The 19378-nt window shown below is 40.8% G+C and overlaps 1 protein-coding gene across 1 annotated transcript in view; it reads right to left on the bottom strand.

Moving 5' to 3' along the window:
* Positions 1-5981: 5981 nt before the first annotated feature.
* Positions 5982-19378, bottom strand: part of LOC111155783 (potassium voltage-gated channel subfamily J member 15) — a 41912-nt gene continuing 28515 nt past the window's right edge. Inside the window, exons 2-3 of the mRNA XM_022516181.1 lie at positions 10127-10227; positions 5982-7677 (exon numbers count right to left, since the gene is read on the bottom strand). Of these exons, the coding sequence (XP_022371889.1) occupies positions 6530-7657 (1128 nt within the window). The 5' untranslated portion in view covers positions 7658-7677; positions 10127-10227 and the 3' untranslated portion in view covers positions 5982-6529. The remainder of the gene's footprint in view (positions 7678-10126; positions 10228-19378) is intronic.

Below are 19378 nucleotides of genomic sequence, written 5' to 3'. Positions count from 1 at the left end.
CAGTGCCTATCTCTGCTATGTGGCTTTTAAGTCATTGTGTTGTCCCAAGTTACATCTAGACTGATGTCTCTAGTTACATAACCATGTGTTTTCTTTCTTTTAATCCATCAAAATAAAAGAGCAATGGAACATGAGGGACTTAGTTAAGGGATGAGGTGCTGAAAGGATGTTGTTCAATAGTTACTCGATCTTTAATCAGTGACAAAAGTGAAATGACTACTAGAGCATTTAGGCAAAAAGAAGAAAGAAGACAGGGTTAGCATTAGGATTATTTTCTTTTCTTTAAAAAGGAAGGAAAATACATTCTTTCAGGCCCTGACAGATAACCCCATCTTCACAAGGTTTTAGGACCTACTCAGTCCCAAATTATTGTAGTTGCTGTCATTGGAAACAGCCTCTGAGCTGTCCGGGGAAATACTAGGTCTCTCTGCACCAGAATACCACTGTGACACCATTACCATTCCAATGCAATGAAAAGAAACTCCAGACTGTAAAATGAGCTTTATTGTACTTGCTATTGTTTCACCGACTAGTGAGATTCCATATATAAACAGGAAAGGGAGGAGATACCTATGAAAACAAGAAATACCTTGACGAATGGAGGTGTGGGTTTGGAGAATATGAAAGTACATATTTCAAGCTGATTGGTCATAGTCCGATTGGGCTTGGTGGTGACATAGCGTACGTATCCGTTCATGTGAAATTTCCAACATCCACCCACAGTAACTCAATCCTGAGAAATGTAAGTCATGATTCTGCTTAAGCAAATCCAAGTGTAAGACAGTTCAAAAGTCAGAGGGAAGCAAGGACACTCATCCTGTGGCATGGTGTAGCAATCAGACGTCATGCTGTATGTAGCTAGAGACTGAGGCGTGATCACGATTTTGCTATGCACATACTGCCAGGGTTTATAAGTGGTGGGACTGTTTGCTTGTAAAATCTGCATGTCATTTGGAATTTTGACCTCCATAACATTCTCGTGAATTTGATCGAGTGGTATTTTGGAGTGGGTCCTTTTGGAACGGAGATGTTTGTTTACCAAAGCATACTTTTTGTAACTTACAATTCCATGACACCCTACAGAAATAATTCTTCCAAAATAGATCCAAGTTGGCTGTTATCCTGCCTTCCTGTCCTGCCTGCTATTTAATACTCTGTCAGCACACAAACACAGTTTCCTCTGGCGATCTGGAAGTTTGTTTTTGTAAAAAGTCCCTGATATAGTCATGCTTCCTGTAATGATTTGGTTTAATACAACATCCTTAATCTTAAGATTTGATTGCAGATGAAAGAATAGAGTTAAATTATGGTGAATGAAAAAGAAATCACTCTTTTGAATTCCCCTCCAATCACCTTCTTGGAAGCTTTTCACTTTTTTCCATAATATTAAGGACATTTGCAATAATAACAATAATAGTAATGATAAGCTAAGAGGTCATATATCCTAGCTCAGAGTCAACAACTTCTGTTACTTTATTATTATTACTATTGTTATTGTTATTATTATTATTATTTTAGGGAAATGTACTCTATAATCAATTGTGATAGCTCCCTTGGAGTCTAATTTTGAGTGGATTCTGCCTTTACTTGAGTATTTTTGAGGGGTGAAACTGGGCATCTTAAGGGGGTAGGGAGGCCTGGATTCTAGATATGGTTTGGCCTTGAATGAAGCGGAGCCCTTGTGAAGTTAAGTTAACCATCATGAAGTGGGAGCCACTAAGCAAACCTTGGAGATGGACTTTTCAGCTGATTTCCCCAATTTTGGCTTTGCCTACCCAGCGGTCATTGGGAATCCACCCTAACCATGGGCCTGGTTCTCCAGCAGGGGTTGAAAGCCAGGACTCCTGTATACCCTGTGGCCAAGGACTTTGAACCCATCATTCAAGGCCCTTCTTTGATAGACAGCCTCGAAGAACATGCTGTTTCGCACTGCACAGAATGTATCGGGGCCCTCCGTGTTCTGCTGAAATTTACCTTTATGAATGGGTCAAGCCAGCGGAGTATCTTTCTAGAATACTCCCCTTCTTTATTACCACTTGTGTGAAAACTGTTGCTTCCAAAGGAAGGGGCATCTGTTTGTTGCTCTTCTAGAGATGGGCATAGCTTGGGACTATGTGAGTACTCTCTGCAGGGCTGTCAGATTTAGCAAATAAAAATACAAGACATTTGGTTAAATTTGAAGTATTTTACTAATCAGCTGTGCAATTTTGTCATTTTTGTGTGTGTGTGGGGGAATGAATACAGAACATTTACGGCTTCTTAATAAAGTTCATACAGGATGCAGGACAAAAATAATTAAATACAAGACATATCCTGTAGACACAGCATGCCTGGCATTCTTCACTCTGGTATTATCATTACTATGCAGAATTACATGGCTTTCCCTCCACACATGACGTCTTTGGCTTTTGTACTCCTGTATCAGTCTGTCCTTTGACTTCCACAATCAATTATTATAATTTAATTAGGAATTAACTGTCAACTGCAATTACTAGCTCTTTCTTGGTTTTCTATTTCTTCTACACTGGCAACATACCAACTGAAACATAAAAATCCCTGTCCCCAAGTTTTGGCTATCTAAATGTTCCCAAATTACTAATTTGACTTAATTCTTTTTAACCCACAAGATAATTTGATTGATAGGGCAGATAACAAAGATGAAGAAAAAACAGGGAAGCACACGTTAAATAGAAAGGAAATTGAGCTCGGCAGAACCAACAGAGGATGAAGGTGAAGTGAACTGGCTGAAGCCTTATTTCTGACTCCTGTTTCTTTCTCAGTAAGTATTCAGAGGAAAACTTTGGGGGAAAAATTGGACTTAAACCAACAGTGTTTCTTAAAGGCTAAGAAAATTGCTATCCAGAAGCCCAAGGAGGGGTGGGCAGCCCATTCTGACTAAAGATGAACTGAAGTTCACAGAGGGTTAAATGTAGGCAGTTAATCAATTAGGAGTGAAATGTTAAACTTTAGACTTTCAAGTCTATCTTCCCGGAGGACGAAAACTAGGTGCATCTTGGATTTGTCCAGAATCAAATGCTGGGATTCAAGCGCGCACCAAAGAACATGGAAATCAGGACTTGAAATGCTAACACTTCATTTTAAAGAATACCATCCCAGAAAGCTTGGATAAAATAGCCTACATTCAAAATGACTCGCTTCAAATGTATCAGGCAAAGAGAAGTTGAGAAAGAATGAAAAACCAAGATTGAGAGATTAGCAGTCTTCATCATGCCCACGGTCCAATGCCTGACCCTTTGACTGTAGTGACAAAATACAGAATCAAGCCCGAAAGGTAGGATGATTGTTTACTGAGCTCCCAGTGCAGAGGCCTCATGCATGCCCTGCTTTTTACATCTCTTTCCTTCTTTCTCCAGATGATACGAGTGCTGAGGATCCAAGGAAGAGAGAGAGTCATACAGGAGTAGAAGTGTCACTTCTTCAGATCTTAATTTACTTTTAATGGTATCAAAATCACCATCAATTTAAAAAGAAAATTCAATTCAAAGAAACATCTAATGAATCGTCATTTAAAGTCATCTCAAAATCTGGTCCACTTGTTCACGGCATTTTTCACTTTTCACCAGTTATTTTACATGTCTGGAGTCTTGTCTGGTACTGTAATCCCCCCCTGCGTGAGAAAAAGAACAACAATATGTGACTGCACCCAGACTCCAAAGGTGGCTTCTTGGGAGGATCAGTGAGTGAATCTTGACTATGCTGTCTGGGACCATTGACTACCAGGTACCATGCACGTATAATACATTTTCTTATTGAAATAAGACACAGCTTGCCGATTACACTGATGAGCTGCTATTTACTTTGTGGTTTTTCGAATGGAACATGACATTTTTGAATGGTCTCCCTGAGAAGGCCTGATGCATTGGAGATGTTTCAAAATGCAAAAGCCTTTTTGGGTCAACAATATTCCATTAGTTTGATTACTTCTTAGTTAGGTGTTGAGCAAGCATCTGTTTCAGTCAAAAGACTTCCAGATATAATCAAATGTTTGCCACCTAATACCTTTTGTTAGTATGTTAACACAAGAGTATTGTGTATAAAGAAATAATAAGTAAGGAAATGCTAACTTTCAAACCAGATGCAGGTTTAGGACTATTTACAGAATATTATATTACAATATGATTTATTGACTTGTACAAGTATTGGCTTTTAAGATACTGCATATTTGTTTTGTGTATAGTGCAAAAGATCAAATGATCAAGTCCTCCAGATTTGGCTGAAGTAGATATGTTAAATGAATAAACAAAAGCTTTCTCCATCTCACACTACATCAGTGTGCCAAATGCAATGTAAGTATGCAAGATTCTTAATCTTGATCACATTCAAATTAGCACTGATGTAAATCCTGTGTAAGGAATTTAATAGCTCAACAGAAAGCCTGTAAACATGCCTGTGGCATTATTTTCCTGTCCATTATAGCACAAGACAGTAAAAAACCACATATAGTAACTAAAAGAGCTAATGTCTAACTAAACAAACATAATTTCTTTAAGAAATTAAAACAATCTGCCATTAAATTATCAACAGAAAGAGAGAAAAGATTCCTGAATAATAAAAGAAAAAAGCTTCTCGTGCTTTGAAATTGCCCTTTAAGCCTCTAGAACTAACTCTACTCCTGTTGTTTTGACATTTGTGTTAGACATTTGGGTCCAGGTCAGGGGTTCCAGCCACACCTTCTCTTCCGTGGAAGGACATTTGAAACTGTGGTAGCCTAAATATATGGCCACGTTAGCTATAATCCGTAGTATCCTTTCACTGAGAACCTGCAGTCAAATGCTCTACCACTGAGCTAAACCCTCTTTCACTGATAACCTGAATCCAGATTAATTTCCGCTTTTTCTCAGAGCTCCAGCATCCCCATTTTTATAGAATAAAACATATGTGAATATATTTGTTGAGGACTTGCTCTCTTAATTGCAAACATCTTTCAACTTCCACAATTATGCTTGAAAAGCCAGGAAGTGCCTGCATGTGTGTGTGCGTGCCTGTGTGTACATGTATGTGGGCTCCCAAGTACGCCTATTCAGTGCCTACCCACCTACAGTCACATTCTTTGTGAGTGAATACACAAGTCTGTCCTGGTCTGAATGAAATGAGAATTCGCCCTTTACACATTCAGCCAATCCCCACCCATGCATATTCTTTGCCCTAAAGAAATGTGGCTCCTGGCCCCTAAGTTCTGCCAAGAGCAAAAATATTACCCTGTTCCAATCAGTTGCATGAGATTTATTTAGATACTGAGGGTGTTCTTTACATATCATCAGATTACCAAACTTCGTTCATGGTTCAAGGAGTCATCAGTACATGAATTCCTCAGCTCTTCTTGGTCCTTATGGCCCTGTTCAACCTTGTGGACTTCAACATCTAAGCAAATTTCCAGTTGTAACGCAGCTTCATTTTTCTTTTGTGCTCACTATAGTCAACAAACATGTGCTTAGCATGAGTGAGACAACCATGACTCTCAAGCAATTGTTTTCAATCTTGGGGTATCAGGGGAAGTTCTTTGGCAAACAAGGCATTTTAACAGACAAAGAATGAAGTAGCTGACAACAATATTGGCCCATAATAATAAGCTGAAGAAAGAAGGACAGGTCTGGAGGCCATGTGGGTTTGGGACCCAGAGGGTGCTGTGGCTTCAGAAAGTTCCCTTGAAAACCTTCCAGAGTGGACACTTTCCAGGCTTTCATTTGTGTACAAATGACTTGGAGGTCTCGTGAAGATGCAGACTCTGGTTCTCTAAGTCTGGGTGGGGCCTCAGAGTCGATACTGCTAATTAGCTCCTGGATGGTGCTGGTGCTGCTGGGTTGTATGCTACTTTTTGAATAGAAAACAGAAAATTACTGTGAACAAAAAAGTCCACTCCATTCATATATATTTTCAGAACTATTAACTCCTGATTTGTTCAGTTTCACTCCGTACAATTAAATCTGATGAAAAACAGGTAAGAATGGAAATATTTTTTTTGTGAGTACAAAGTCCCCTTGACTCTGTTACCAGATAGCCTCCATTAAAGATAGCATTTCCCTGCTTGAAAAGAGGGTATTGCAAAGAAATGACATAAAAGGATATGAACTTTCAACATTTCACATTTCACATTTCAACTTCCAGCCATAACATCTTTGAAAATTGTTTTGAATAAATACCTTAAGTTATAGCTGATATACTGCATAGAAGTGCATATCCTTTCAACACCAGCATGGCTAAATGTCTGTCCACTGGACATGACATTATTTTAATTGCCCTACACCAAGTTTTTGAAAATATAGCCCCATTTTAGAAAGTAGGAATTTTGAGAGTTTGCTTCAGACAAAGACTTTTAAAAAGGAACCTTCTCAAACGTGGAAATGCTTGCTTAAGTGTCAGATCAAAGGGAAAAAAAATGGATTTTGTATGTCCGTATAGTTTTTTAGAAAGAATCCACACATTCTCATTTGCACAGTGACCTGTGCCTTCAAAGGGAGCTCTGACATGGAAAGAGCTCACAGAGTTAAACCCAGGGCGACCACCACCATCAGACATTGCTCTGTTGTAACAGAAGAGTTCTTAGTTCCCTTTCCCTCAGATCCTCCTGCCTATACTTCTCCTCAAGTTTCTGCTTCTCAGAATCCGCACAGTAGAAGGTGCAATCTGGGCTCTTTCGGATCTGTTCAAACTGACTGAAATCAGCCACGTACTTTCCATTTTTTGAGAGAGAAACCACAGGCACAAAGTCAAAGCCCCAGTAGATCTCCTCTGGAATATAAGATGTGCGGCTCTGGCAGACTGCGCTGGTGGATTCCACAGTGGCATTAAGGAGAACCACGAGTTCGAACTCCTTCTCCTTCAGGTTTTGGGGTGTGAGATCTCTCAGGGGGCTTGTCTCATCCAGTACGTGATAGAATGTCATGGGCAAAATGAGGAAGGGGCTCTCTGAAGAGGAGTCCACGTGAAATTTGACAGTGGCTTGGTTGAGAAGAATCCGTTCCCCCTCCTTAGTGACATGGGTCTGGAGGAGCTTGCCGGAGAGCTGGCACTGAATCAGGAGGCTCTTCCTCATGTTGGCCACCTGAATCACCAAGCAGAGCTTCCCATTCTGCTTGGTGATGACGGCACAGTGGCTGAACTTGATGGTCTCTGCCCGCTTTTTGGGTCTGGCAATCTTGGCCAGAAAGGTGCCCGTGATGAAGATCTCAATCAAGGTTGTGATGACCAGTTGAGCAACCAACAGGAAAATAGCATGAGGGCATTCCTCCGTGATGGAACGGACTCCATAGCCAATGGTTGTCTGGGATTCCAGGGAGAAAAGAAACGCTCCAGTGAGAGAGTCCACTTTCATGATGCAGGGAGTGTGATTTGAAACGTCCTCCCTTGGTTCTAAATCACCGTGAATAAATGCAATGGCATAGTAGATCACTCCAAAAAGGAACCAGGTCATCACAAATGTGGCGGCAAACAGGGTGAGCTTGTATCTCCACTTCATGTCAATGACGGTTGTCCACAAATCTTGGAGATAGAGTAAGTATATGCCATCCACTTTGTCGATTCTCACGTTGCTGTGCCCACTCTTGGACATGACCCGGGGTCTGTTGGTCTTGAGTCCGGCTCCTGCCGTGTGCTTCGCCAGGGGAGCACTGGACATGCTGATGTGAATGGTGTCCATTGTCAGGCTATCGGGACCACCTTAGGAAATGGCAAAGAAAGATGTTCCTTACTGTCACATGTGGTAGAACATCCAGAAAACAGAAATAGGATAATCCCATGAAATATGTAGGAATGTATATAGACATATATAAGAAAGGAGAATTTGGAAGGCAAGACTAGTCTACTAGTATATGAGGAAGACAGTAGGAGTGAGTAGCACGGACTCCTATTTATTTGCTGTGTGCCCTGGAGGAAGCTATTTAACGTCTCTGGATCTCAGGCCCCTAATCTGTAAAATGGAAATACAACATACTCCTCAGGTTTTTGTGATGGTTGAATGAGATAATAGCTAGAAAGTGCCAAAACAAAGTGTTATGATCAAAAAATGATGCCAATCTTCTCGTTGCGAGATCACACTCACATGCATCTACCCTAGTGAGGATTATGAATATTTATGTATAGCTGGATAGCACAGATTTCCAGTTTCAGAAAATTTAAAAATAAGTTGACTGAGCTTAGGGTCGGTACTAATATAACTAAAATGTACCATCTATAAGACAGTTTTGATATCACAATAGAGAATATTAATACTTATTTTTAGAAGATTTTATTTATTTATTTGACAGAGAGAGAGAGATCACAAGTAGGCAGAGTGGCAGGCAGAGGGAGAGGGAGAAGTAGGCTCCCCTCTGAATAGAGAGCCTGATGTGGGCCTCAATCCCAGGACCCTGAGATCACGACCTGAGCTGAAGGCAGATGCTCAACCAATTGAGCCACCCAGGTGCCCTGAATATTAATACATATTTTTAAAACTTTGGTAATACTATAAAATCTTTAAAAGCTTACCCTTCTGTGTGGCATTCTCTGTAACAGAAATTCATTTCCTCCCCAATCCCATGAATAATTTAGAATCCATAACCTCCCTTAGTTCTTGATGACATTGGAAAAGACTAAGTTATCAACCAACCAACACAACAGACACATAGTAAATAATTACATAGTAAATAATTACACATAGTAAATAATTATAGTAAATAATTAATAATTATTAATACCTTGGCTGATATGTTGGTTATCAAAATGTCATATTAGGTATGACATTTAGGTGTGTCACGAAATTTCTGCCTCACTGCTTTAGAACTGACTAGAACCAACACAGGAATCTCTCATAAAAAGATAAAGCACAGTCACCCGACATTGTGGCAGCACAGACCCACCTAGAAGCTGGGCTTGCACGCTGAGTCCCAGGGAATGTTCCATCCTGCATCAACAGACAGGAACAAGCTGGGTGTGAGGCTGTACATCCCCTTATACTACCTGCCTGGTGACTGAAATCAGTCACCCTGCATTCTTTGAAAAGGATAATATGAGTGATTACAGGGTAAATCTACCTGATTGGCATTTTTTCCCTCTCTTTGGTATTTTAAGGATAAAGGAAAAATCCCCCATTTAAAAAGGAACTGGATACAGTGGTCTGTGATTCAGGCAATAATCTTTGCTGTTAGAGCAGCATTACCTCAACAGGAGTTTTGGAAGTAATCTTCTGGGCAAACCCTTTCAAGGAAACTGAAACCATCCATCAGAGGCTAACGCTTCTTGGGGATGCAGGAGTTGTTGCACTTTTTTATTTTCCTGTTTTATTAAGAGCATGTCATTTACTGAATGGCCTTTGAAATGATTTTTTTTTTCTTGGAAAGGAAAGTTACTTTTTCATTTTCATTGCAAAGAAGGACCTTAAGCTCTTCACAATTTGTTTTTCTTGTTGAAGCCTAACCACTTATTTGGAGGTCAATTTAGAAGAAAAATCCAGGATATACCTGACGAGCATGGGCTTTATCAGCTCCTCAGCAGCAATTCTCAGGAACTAAGAGGAAAGCGCCCACCACGAAAGCTTGGGAACAAAACGCCATGCCGCCATGCCCGGACGCCTAGTCAAGCTCAGAGCAGGAGCAACACCAAAAACAAATGCAACTTATGTACAAGTAAACACATGCACTTTACAAAGAGAGAGACAAACTGCTAGGGGAAAGTGCATGCCATTCAATCCATGGAAATAAAAACAGAGGCTTAACTTTTCAAGTGTGAGTGACACACGAGTGTCCTGCGGGCATGAGAGCAAAGCTCCAAGCTCAGCTGTCTGCCAGATTCTGGAAAACTTGGCCCTGTTTACACAAAAGCAATGCCATGAAGCTTCTGTTCTAACCTCTCTTTAAAAGGGACAATGTGCCAGGCTTGGGATGAGCTGGATCTTTTCCCTCTTTCTGCTGAAAGCTCTTTTGTTGCATTTCTGCATGTCTGGTGTTGGAGGTAAGGACGCCAATAGCTACCCAAGATTGGTGGTCTTAAAGGGGGAACAAGACCCAGAACCTCTGGAGCAGAGGTCTTGGTTTTAGTATCCGTCTGCGGAAGAGTGGCTGGTGGACCACATTAAAGGGTAAACACCTTTTCCCTCCCTCTCAACACCCTGTGCCCTCAGACTCTTTACTACCTTGTCACTCCCTCAGCAGGTCAGAAGGCGTCTTCTTCAAGGCAGGTGGGGCGTCCTTGCTCTCCTTCACCCACCTGGCTACCATGGGATTCTGCTTCTGCCTGAAAGAAAGAGGGACGTGTGGAGTTCACAGGTATTTACAAAGAGACTGACCCAGTGAAACTGAACCTTAACCGTCCCCCCCGCACCCCCAATGCTAGGGCCCTAGCATTTACCTTCCAATCCCTGATAATCTGGCATGGTGCCCAGAATAGACTAATGGCTCAAGAATTGTTTTAAGAATTAAATTGAAGTCCCAACCATAGCCCTCCCTATAGAATTCCCACCCTCTGGAGGGAGCTCAATAGTAAAACACCCTGGAAAGAGTGGGTTAACTCACCCCCATTGAGGCCCACTATCAACTGACCGGCAAACAGGGAGGCAGGAAGGGGAAGTGCAGAGGAAGTAAACAGTGAGCATTGGAAGGGAAGAGTCTAGAATATTTTTACCGCCTGTGGAAATGCATTATTACTGTTGAGTCACAGAACATCAGAGCTGAAACGATTGTCAAACCCGAGGCATCTGACACACAGTTTTCGAACAAAGAGATAGACCTGGGAGGTGGGAGTGACTGGTCTGCATCACAAAGATGGTTCAAGGCAGGAAGAACAAGGTCCAGTCTTTAAAAGCTAGACCAGCACGCCAGAGTTCTTGTAGTACACCACAACTGCCTCTTTAGCCTCCAGGATTTAATGTAATCTGTTCCAAATCCAAAAGGTTGTTTCGCCTCCTGCTTTTCTGGAGTACTTCTTCCTAAGACAGATATCTGTAGATCTCCGGACATTTTTGTCTGTCTTACACCCAGGGGTATACATACCCTCCATACTTCCTTTCTGATCCACCAGTTATTGTAAATAGTTTACAATAAGTGCTCTCTGATCGTGCCAAGGTGCCTGTTACCAACCTGGGTAGCCTCTCACACACTTGATTCCCACAGTGTGTTCACAGTGTTTGGCCAATGATCTCTTATGCATTTGCATCTGCATCTATTACCACGGTAATCACCATCTGTGAAGACCCAGCATGGCCTTCTTTGTACCCATCAATCTTACCTATATGTGTTATTATTTACATTTCATCATACGCTCTGAAGGTACAGTATTGTGTTCTGCAGGAGACTTCCTTCATGAAGTCCATTTCATTGTTCACACCACACTCATTTCATATAACTTTATGTCGCTGCCTTGGATTGTTTTCCTTAGTGATTCTGCAATCTACCTGGGTTCGCTTCGAAAATGTTAAGAAATAAGAGCAGCTTTCAAAAGCAAAGGATAGAAAGAACACTGAAAGATATTCTCCTCTAAATTCCCCTGTCCTAATCCCACAAATAAGCACTGTTCCATACAAGCCAGTGTAGTTTTCTTTACCCTCTGGATATTGTATTTATTTCTCCAGTTTTCACTATATTGTTCCAACCTGTGGGTGGGATTGTAATCTTAGAACGGTGATATCTGTATTACAGTGAAATCCTTGAAACTACTGAATGGAGAGGTCAACATTCCTCTCCTACTTCAAGCCAATAACACACACACACACACACACACACACACACACACACACACACACAGAATGAAGTCATTTATTGCCTGTGCTGTGGAGCATTTGTTTTCTGGAGATAAAGGAAAGGAAAACATAGTTTTGAAACAGATCTAAACAGTAGGTACATTGAAAAGGGTATTTAGCTATATGAAGAATTACACTTCCAGTCTTGGGGACAAAACAGTGAGAATAGAAAAATGAAAGGGAGTTCCCATCATTTCCTTAGAGAGGAAAAATTCTATCAAAGCAAGAGGGTCCTATGAGAATGGATGATCAAAGAAATCAGCCACACTGACCTGGGACATTCTGTCCTATCAGGCAGAAATCAATCTACAAATGACCCAGAAAGCCACTGACCTATTAGAAGAAATATGCATGCAAATAATCATGAATAGAGTCAGAATAGAGTTGGAAGTGGTCTGATGTGGGAAAGATGCAGATGAATAATAACAATGACAATAACCAAACAAAGATTGAGATATTATAATTATCATCATCATCATCAATAGACAAGCCTACAACACCGTGTGCAGTCATTGTACGCGGTGCCCTCCATGCATGAACTTAATTAACCCTCATGCCAACTGCAAGAGGCAAATGCCATCGCTAACCCCAGGAGGAAAACACAGGCACCCAGAGGTTAAGCGACTCACCCAGGCTCTTAACAGCTGGCATGTGGTAGCAGTGCCCCTGTGAAGCCCCCATGCCTGCACTCTCTGCCCCCTTGAGAAAATGCTGAAGCTTCAGCTGCATCAGAATCACCGGGAAGGGTCAGAGTTTCTCGTTTCAGTAGGTTTGGGACGGATCCCAAGAACTTGCACATCTAACAGCTTGCGGGTGATGCTGCTGCTCCAGGAACACACACACTGAAAACTACCACACTGTGATATACGACTCAAATAATATCAAGAGATTTTCCCCTCTTGAGAAGAACCCTTGTCCCCTCATTGTCCCCGAGCATTCTAAAATAACACTGTTGCACATAGGTACTGAAAACGTCTGGTTGTTCACTTTCAGAAATGTCCTGTCTCTACCATCCTCAGAGGTGAATGCCAACTACCTAGTGGGCCAGTGGTAAGTATTGATTTTTTAAAGCATTAAAGAATGATTCCCCCCCTCCTAGTTGGTACAACCCACTGATTCCTTCTAAAAACTCAGTGCTCTGTTGAGTCAAATTTTGGGAGTTTTTAATTTGCCCATCATGATAAAAAAAAATCATTCTGTGTTTCCTGGTAGGCAAAAATATAACTAACTTCCATCTACAGAAAAATTGCTAATAAGAAAATAGGGAGGCAGCAGAGCTTGTCAGCCAAAGCTCAAGTGACGTTATCCCACCTACTTGCAAAGGGGTAGGGAGGCATGAAGTAATGAAATCCAAATCAAACTCTAACTTTGGATTTCCAGAATTGCAATTTGAGGGGACCTGACTTTAAAGCTCTGTCAAAACAGCTTTTTGTTTGTAAGAAAAGTTGCTTCAAAAGTTTTCTTGGACATCAAGTATTTCTAACAAAACAGTTTTTGCATGATCTGTCTCTTGGCTATGAATCTAAAATACCTGGATTAAATTTCATTTTAAGGAACCATGGGTTTAACTAGTAAGTAGAAAAAAGAAATGCTCGACAAGAATGTACTTGGGGTTCACTGAACTCAAAAGGTTTAAAAATATTTGAAAATAAAATCCATGAGGCTTGGCTCTCCTTTTTTTGGATCCTGTGACTGTGACCACACAAATACATGTGCTGGGACCTTTGGCTCTGGCCTCATGCCATACTCTTCCCTGTCCTTCAAAGCAGTCTACAGCTCTCTTCAGTGGCTTGTCTGACTGTTCTTAATGCAGTCATCAACTCCATCCATGTCAGCTGAGGACACGGTTGACTTTGCCCACATGGCCTCAGAAATGGGCATGTCTACCGAAAAACAAGAATGTGGACAAAGTTGACTCTCAGCAGATTCCGAAGGGTGGCTCTTTGGTTCTTCTCTGTCAAGGAAATGACTCTTTTCTTCTGCAAACCCATTTTTCCCATCAGTCCATTGAGGACTAAGATGGCTGAGAGGAATGACAGCTTCTGGGAAGCTGTGGAATTGTTCCTTCTTGTCCACAATAATCTTAATGATCTGAAGGGAAGCACCAGCTGAGATGATGGGAAATTTGCTACTGAGTTTCTTCTATCTTGCTCTGTGTTTTGATGTTAAGAACATGGATCCTAACTGACAAAGCGAGGGTCATTGTTGGTTGTTGAAGCCGATTGTGGCTTCCAGGTGTTTGTGCTTTTCTCTGCTGGGTCCATCTACAAGGAACCCTTCCCTGTTCCTAGGGGTGAAGGGGTGGGCAATCTGTTTTCATCCTTTTTGTCAGATGTAGTCATGTGACTGTGTTGGCTAATAGGGTGTGAGCTGAAGTGACTCACGCCACACCTGAACAGAGGTGTCAGACTTGTGGCAGGGTCTCAGGTGGTTTCAGATGGGCTGTTCCTTCTTCTGGGGAATGGGGAGAGGGAGGCACTTGCAGGTGAGCTGTAGCTGAGCCAAAGCTGACTTGCAACATAAACGACAAAAAAACTGGTTGTCACTGGATTCTTGGAAGTGATTGTTACTGAGGAAAAATCTAGTGAAAGCCTGACCACAGGGACACCCTTATTTTTTTTTCCCCCCACAGGGACACCCTTATTACATGATTTTGTGTCTTAGGGTTATATGCCTGATCTAAAAGTTACTGTATTTTAAAGGAAATATGGAAAATCTTAAAATACCCTAATGTAAACTTTAAATGTTGGTCTATGGCTAAACACTAAATAGAAAAAGAAACCCGAATCTAACAAGATTTCAACTAGGGAGAAAGATCTGCCTGACCTCTAAGACACCATAGGAAAAGCAAATAAATTATCTTTAAATTGCTTCTAAATCAACATCTGTGTTTACATTGACAAGACAACTTTTCAGGGTGAGATAGAAGGGCCTTAGATGTCATCACTCTAATATTCTATTGAACAAGAGGACTTTAGTTAAGGCAATGAGAAACACACATTATCATTATATGAGTGACAGCTTTCATTCGGGAAGGGGATACTTAAAAGGAACTCCCCAAAGCAGTTACAGACAATATGGTATTTCATTCTTTCTACCTTGTGAAGAAAGTATTTTCTCAATTTTCTAAATGAGGAAATGAAGCCTAGAGAGATGAGATAATTCACACATGTTCATAGAGTTTGTCCATGGAAGACCTTGTTGGCAAGACAGATCTGTCAGTCTCTATAGCTGTGTTCCTATCTAGCCACTGTGCCCCTTGGTCATCAAATTCACTAACAAAAAGCATCTCTACTCATGATGAACCTTGATGCAGGATGAGGTAAGTTCCTGTTCACTCCATGTGAGTACCCATTACAGAATAAATAGTTATATTTGCTTTGTTGTTGATACTATGCCAGACCTTATAGAGGTATCATCTATTAATTCTCACATCGATTCTGAAAGAGATATCGCTAATTTTTGAGGATTCCAGGTTAGGAAACTATGATACAGCACAAGGATTTTTTGAGCCTATACTCCATGTCTCTAATCTCTAAACCATGACTTCTCTAACTTCAAAGGGCATCAGAATCTCCCAGAGGTCTTGGACATGAGTGGGCCCCACCCAGAGTTTCTGATTCGGTAGGTCTGGAGTAGAGTCTGAGAATCTGCATTTCTAATGTGTTTCCAGGGGATGCTGACCCTGCTGCTATTGGGAACACTCTTTGAGAGCATGATCTGCACTATGCACCACTTAATGAATTATAAAAATACGCAGAAATTCACAAGCACATAAATTGGGTTGTCTCCAAGTTCAGTCTCATTTCTTTCAAAGAAATGGGCCCTTTGGTGTAAGAAAAAAGAGAAAGTCAATGGGGTTAAATATACAAGTAGGATAGATGTCTGGTAGGGTTTTCGATTGCCAGAAGTGTTTTAGGGGATAGAAGTTCAGGCACATTATTGTGGGGAGAAAATGAGAAATTTGGGGGAAAAGGAAAAGTTTTTTCCCTGGATGGTGGGTATCACCCTAGAGTGGATTTTAGGGTTCACTGGCCAAGAAAGTCAGAGGCCTAAGGAGTGAACCTGGACTCTCTCACCGAGGGAGCTGGAGCTGGAGGGTCTTAGCTGTCCTTTATTAAGTCTCCCCCAGGTGTGTGGTACAGGCATTCCACAAATAAAGGGATTTGTACTCTGGTGATTTGGGGACACTTTGCCTATGAAACATCCTAACAGCTCACAGTCCGCACCCACTAGAGATGGACGCCTCCTGGCTGTATATTGCAGGGTCTGGGAAGTCCTGCACACCGATACCTGGCACTTACATGACATTGGAGAACACTTTGGGGAGTGCTGATCCAGTCTAAACTCTGCACTTTGTACCTGGAAGAAAAGAGGACCAAAAAGTTGTGTGACTTGTTCAAGGTCACTGTAATAGTGGCAGGATTAGGGGAGGAAGCAAGGCTCTGTGCTTCTCAGTCCATTGGACAGGCAGGTATCTGTGTTTGTCGTCATGAAATATCTTGAAATGAGCTCTCCATCTCACTGGATACTGATGACAGGGTATCATAGAGAGGCTGAACCTTTCTCCCCAACAACTGCAGCATCAGCACCACTTAGAAGCTCATTTAAAATGCCAATTCTTAAGTTTCACACTTCAGCTATTGAATTAGAAGCTTTGCAGATGCTGCCCAAAACCTGTCTTAAAAAGAACCCAACTGCCCAAAGGATTATGTGGCCAGAGTTTGTCAGTGATGCCTTGGTGGGTTGGCGAGGTCTTCCTTTGGAAACCAAGGAATATTCCTTTAAAGACAAATCCCACATTTTGCATTGCATGTGAGTGTCTGATGATCCAATTTGCCTCTGTGGTCAAATATTTAGCCTTTTCTCTGTTTCCATTCCATTATTATTGTTTCAAATTCCATAAGTACTAAAAAAAATCCGTTTCCATCTCTAAATGTGGTTTTCATCGTTATACCCTTTCTTCCTCAATGCAGATTCTTTTTTTAATTTTTTTTTTTTAATTCTGTAGAACATCAACCTTTCTCTACTCGGCAAAAACAAGTTTAAACAGACGCAGGGTTCAACAGGAGACTCATTTTCCATTTTCCATGGCAAAGAATCTGAGCCCTGGAATAAGGCAGAGGTATCATTTGCAGAATATTTTTGTAAAGACAGTTTAATTTCAAGCCTTTTATTTGTGAAAGAGCTGGCTAACCTAAATGAAACATTGTACATCTGTCTGTTGTTACAAGTGACCAACTTCAGCTGAACGTTATTACTTAATAACAGCTAACTTTCCTATAGAGTAAGAATGTGCAGCAGCTAAACAGCAAATGGAAATTTCCTTTGGTTTACCACCCTTGATCTCTCCGTGCTCCAACATGTGAAGAACTTGGGTAATAAGCATACTCTCCCCTCTAATCACAGCATGGCTTGGACATGCATTGTTGTGGAATGACTGGTAAAACAGGAAAATTTATGTCTGAGGGGGAAAAAAAAATCCCAAAGCGAATTGTGTTGCATTAGCTGCTCTAACAACATTGCCCCCGATTTTCTCATCAGGGAAGAGATTTCTTTAACTAGCTCATGGACACTCACTATTCTTGTCTAGATTAGTTCAAATGTAACACAGAGAAGGTGGCTCAGCATTGTCCCCTTCAGATTTTAGATAAGGAGAAGAAAAGGCAGAGCATTTGTGTTTGTTTGAATGTAACCTGGAATGAAGCAGAACGGAAGGCATCTGTTTTTGCAGACAGTGCTTGTAGAGAAACAAGTATTTTGTTTGGTGTATTCTGTTTAATAAAACTCAAATTGAGCATAGTTGGAGCATTAAAAAAGGAAGAGAAAAACGGGAAGCAAGCCAGGATATTCGTTTTCCCGAACCTTCATCTCCCTGCTTGAAAAGTCGCTTGAGACTAGAGCACTGTGCTGTTACAATGTATCATTATATAATTTGAAAAAATTCAAGTTGATCTTCCCCTTAATAAATCTCTCAGTCACCAAGACATTGGATTGACCACCTTTAACCTCTCACGTCTTGCTTTGCCTCACATTTATATTTTTACTCTAATAAAGGCATAGAAATATAGAAAGAGTATCACATTATAAATATACATACCGATTTCAGGCTGGCTTGTCTTTCCGGCTGCAAGCTGACTACTTTTTCTTCTGCTTAGAATTAATTTGGAATTGTTGGTCTCTATCAATTGATGATTAATGGCCTTTGTTGTGATTCACCTGGACACGAGAGTGGAATTCTTGTCCTTGTTGATTTCCATGCCTATTATTATCATGATTGGAACCTCGTCTCAGAAAAAGGATATTTGGACTTTTGCTTGATTTGGAACCAGGTTATTTAACAATGGGACGAGTGTCAAAAGGTTTTGAAATTCAGTTTCACTGTCGATCTAAACTTGGACCTAATTCTCTAATAGAGAAACTGGATATTGCAGTATCGCAAGGGGACACAGTTTATACCCAGATTCTTGGATTTGTGGTCAGTTACTTAAAGAACTGGTCATATTTCTGAGTTGTCTGCTGGCCCCAGAGTTGAAAACATAGATGCTTATGATCACTGAGTGATAATAAGAAAATCTCAAGCTTCAAAATCCAGCCCAATTTTCATGTTTTTCGGGTTGCTAGATAAAATATGAGATGCCCAGTCAAAACTGAATTTCAGATGGACAACCAATAATTTTCTGGCATAACTATGCCCCATGCAATATTTGATATATACTTATACTAAAAATTATTCATTTTTATCTGAAGTTCATTTATATGTACTATGTAGATATAGTATAAAGGAGACCTACGTATTTTTAAAGACTTTATTTATTTATTTATTTATTTATCAGAGAGAGAGAGAGAGAGAGAATGAGTGCACAAGTAGGGGGAGCAGTAGGCAGAGTGAGAAGCAGGGAGCTTCTGCTTTGCAGGGAGCCTGATGCAAAACTTGATCCCAGGACTCTGGGATCGAGACCTGAGCCGAAGGCAGACACTTAACCCACTGAGCCACCCAGGGGTCCCAAGGAGAATCATATTTTTATTTACTGAATCTGGCATCCCTAAGGAGGAGCAAATGATGCTCTCAAGAGGAGCTCAGGAGGTCAAAAAATTTAAGGACAAGGTTTCATATACTGATAACGTTCTCAGGAGAACAACCACCCAGACTCTCCCAGTACCAGGAAACCTGAAGACAAATGTAATCATTGTGGGATGAGAGTGTGGCCATTTCATGCATGGCTCACCAGAGCAGTAGGAAAGTCTAGCTAACTAGTCTCATTTTTAATCTTTCAGTTCTGAGGTCCTTGACCATTTTTGTGTTGTGGTCCTTTGGGTCGGACTGCCTTCTCCGAATGGGTTTAAATACACAGAAATAAGGTAAAGAAAATTATAGAAGACACCAGGAATGTTAAAACACACTCATTAAAACATTAAAAAAACTGAGCTTCTTTTTAAAGCATTAATTAATAAGCACTGACATTTTGAAGGTGTACTGAAGTGAAACCTTATTTCAACGTATCTGAAACAAATGCACTGTGAAGTGGAAAACCATGATTCCTGCTCTGACCAAATCACAGCTGGGACTGGTAGGATTACGGTGTGTTCCCCATTCATAGTAATATATATATATATATATATATATATATATATATATATATATATATA

The sequence above is a fragment of the Enhydra lutris genome, unplaced genomic scaffold, assembly GCF_002288905.1.
Source record: "Enhydra lutris kenyoni isolate GAN:26980312 unplaced genomic scaffold, ASM228890v2 scaffoldscaffold43, whole genome shotgun sequence".
Classification (NCBI taxonomy): Eukaryota; Metazoa; Chordata; class Mammalia; order Carnivora; family Mustelidae; genus Enhydra; species Enhydra lutris.
The sequence above is the reverse complement of the archived record's forward strand: the minus strand, read 5'-3'. Positions and strand labels throughout refer to the sequence as shown.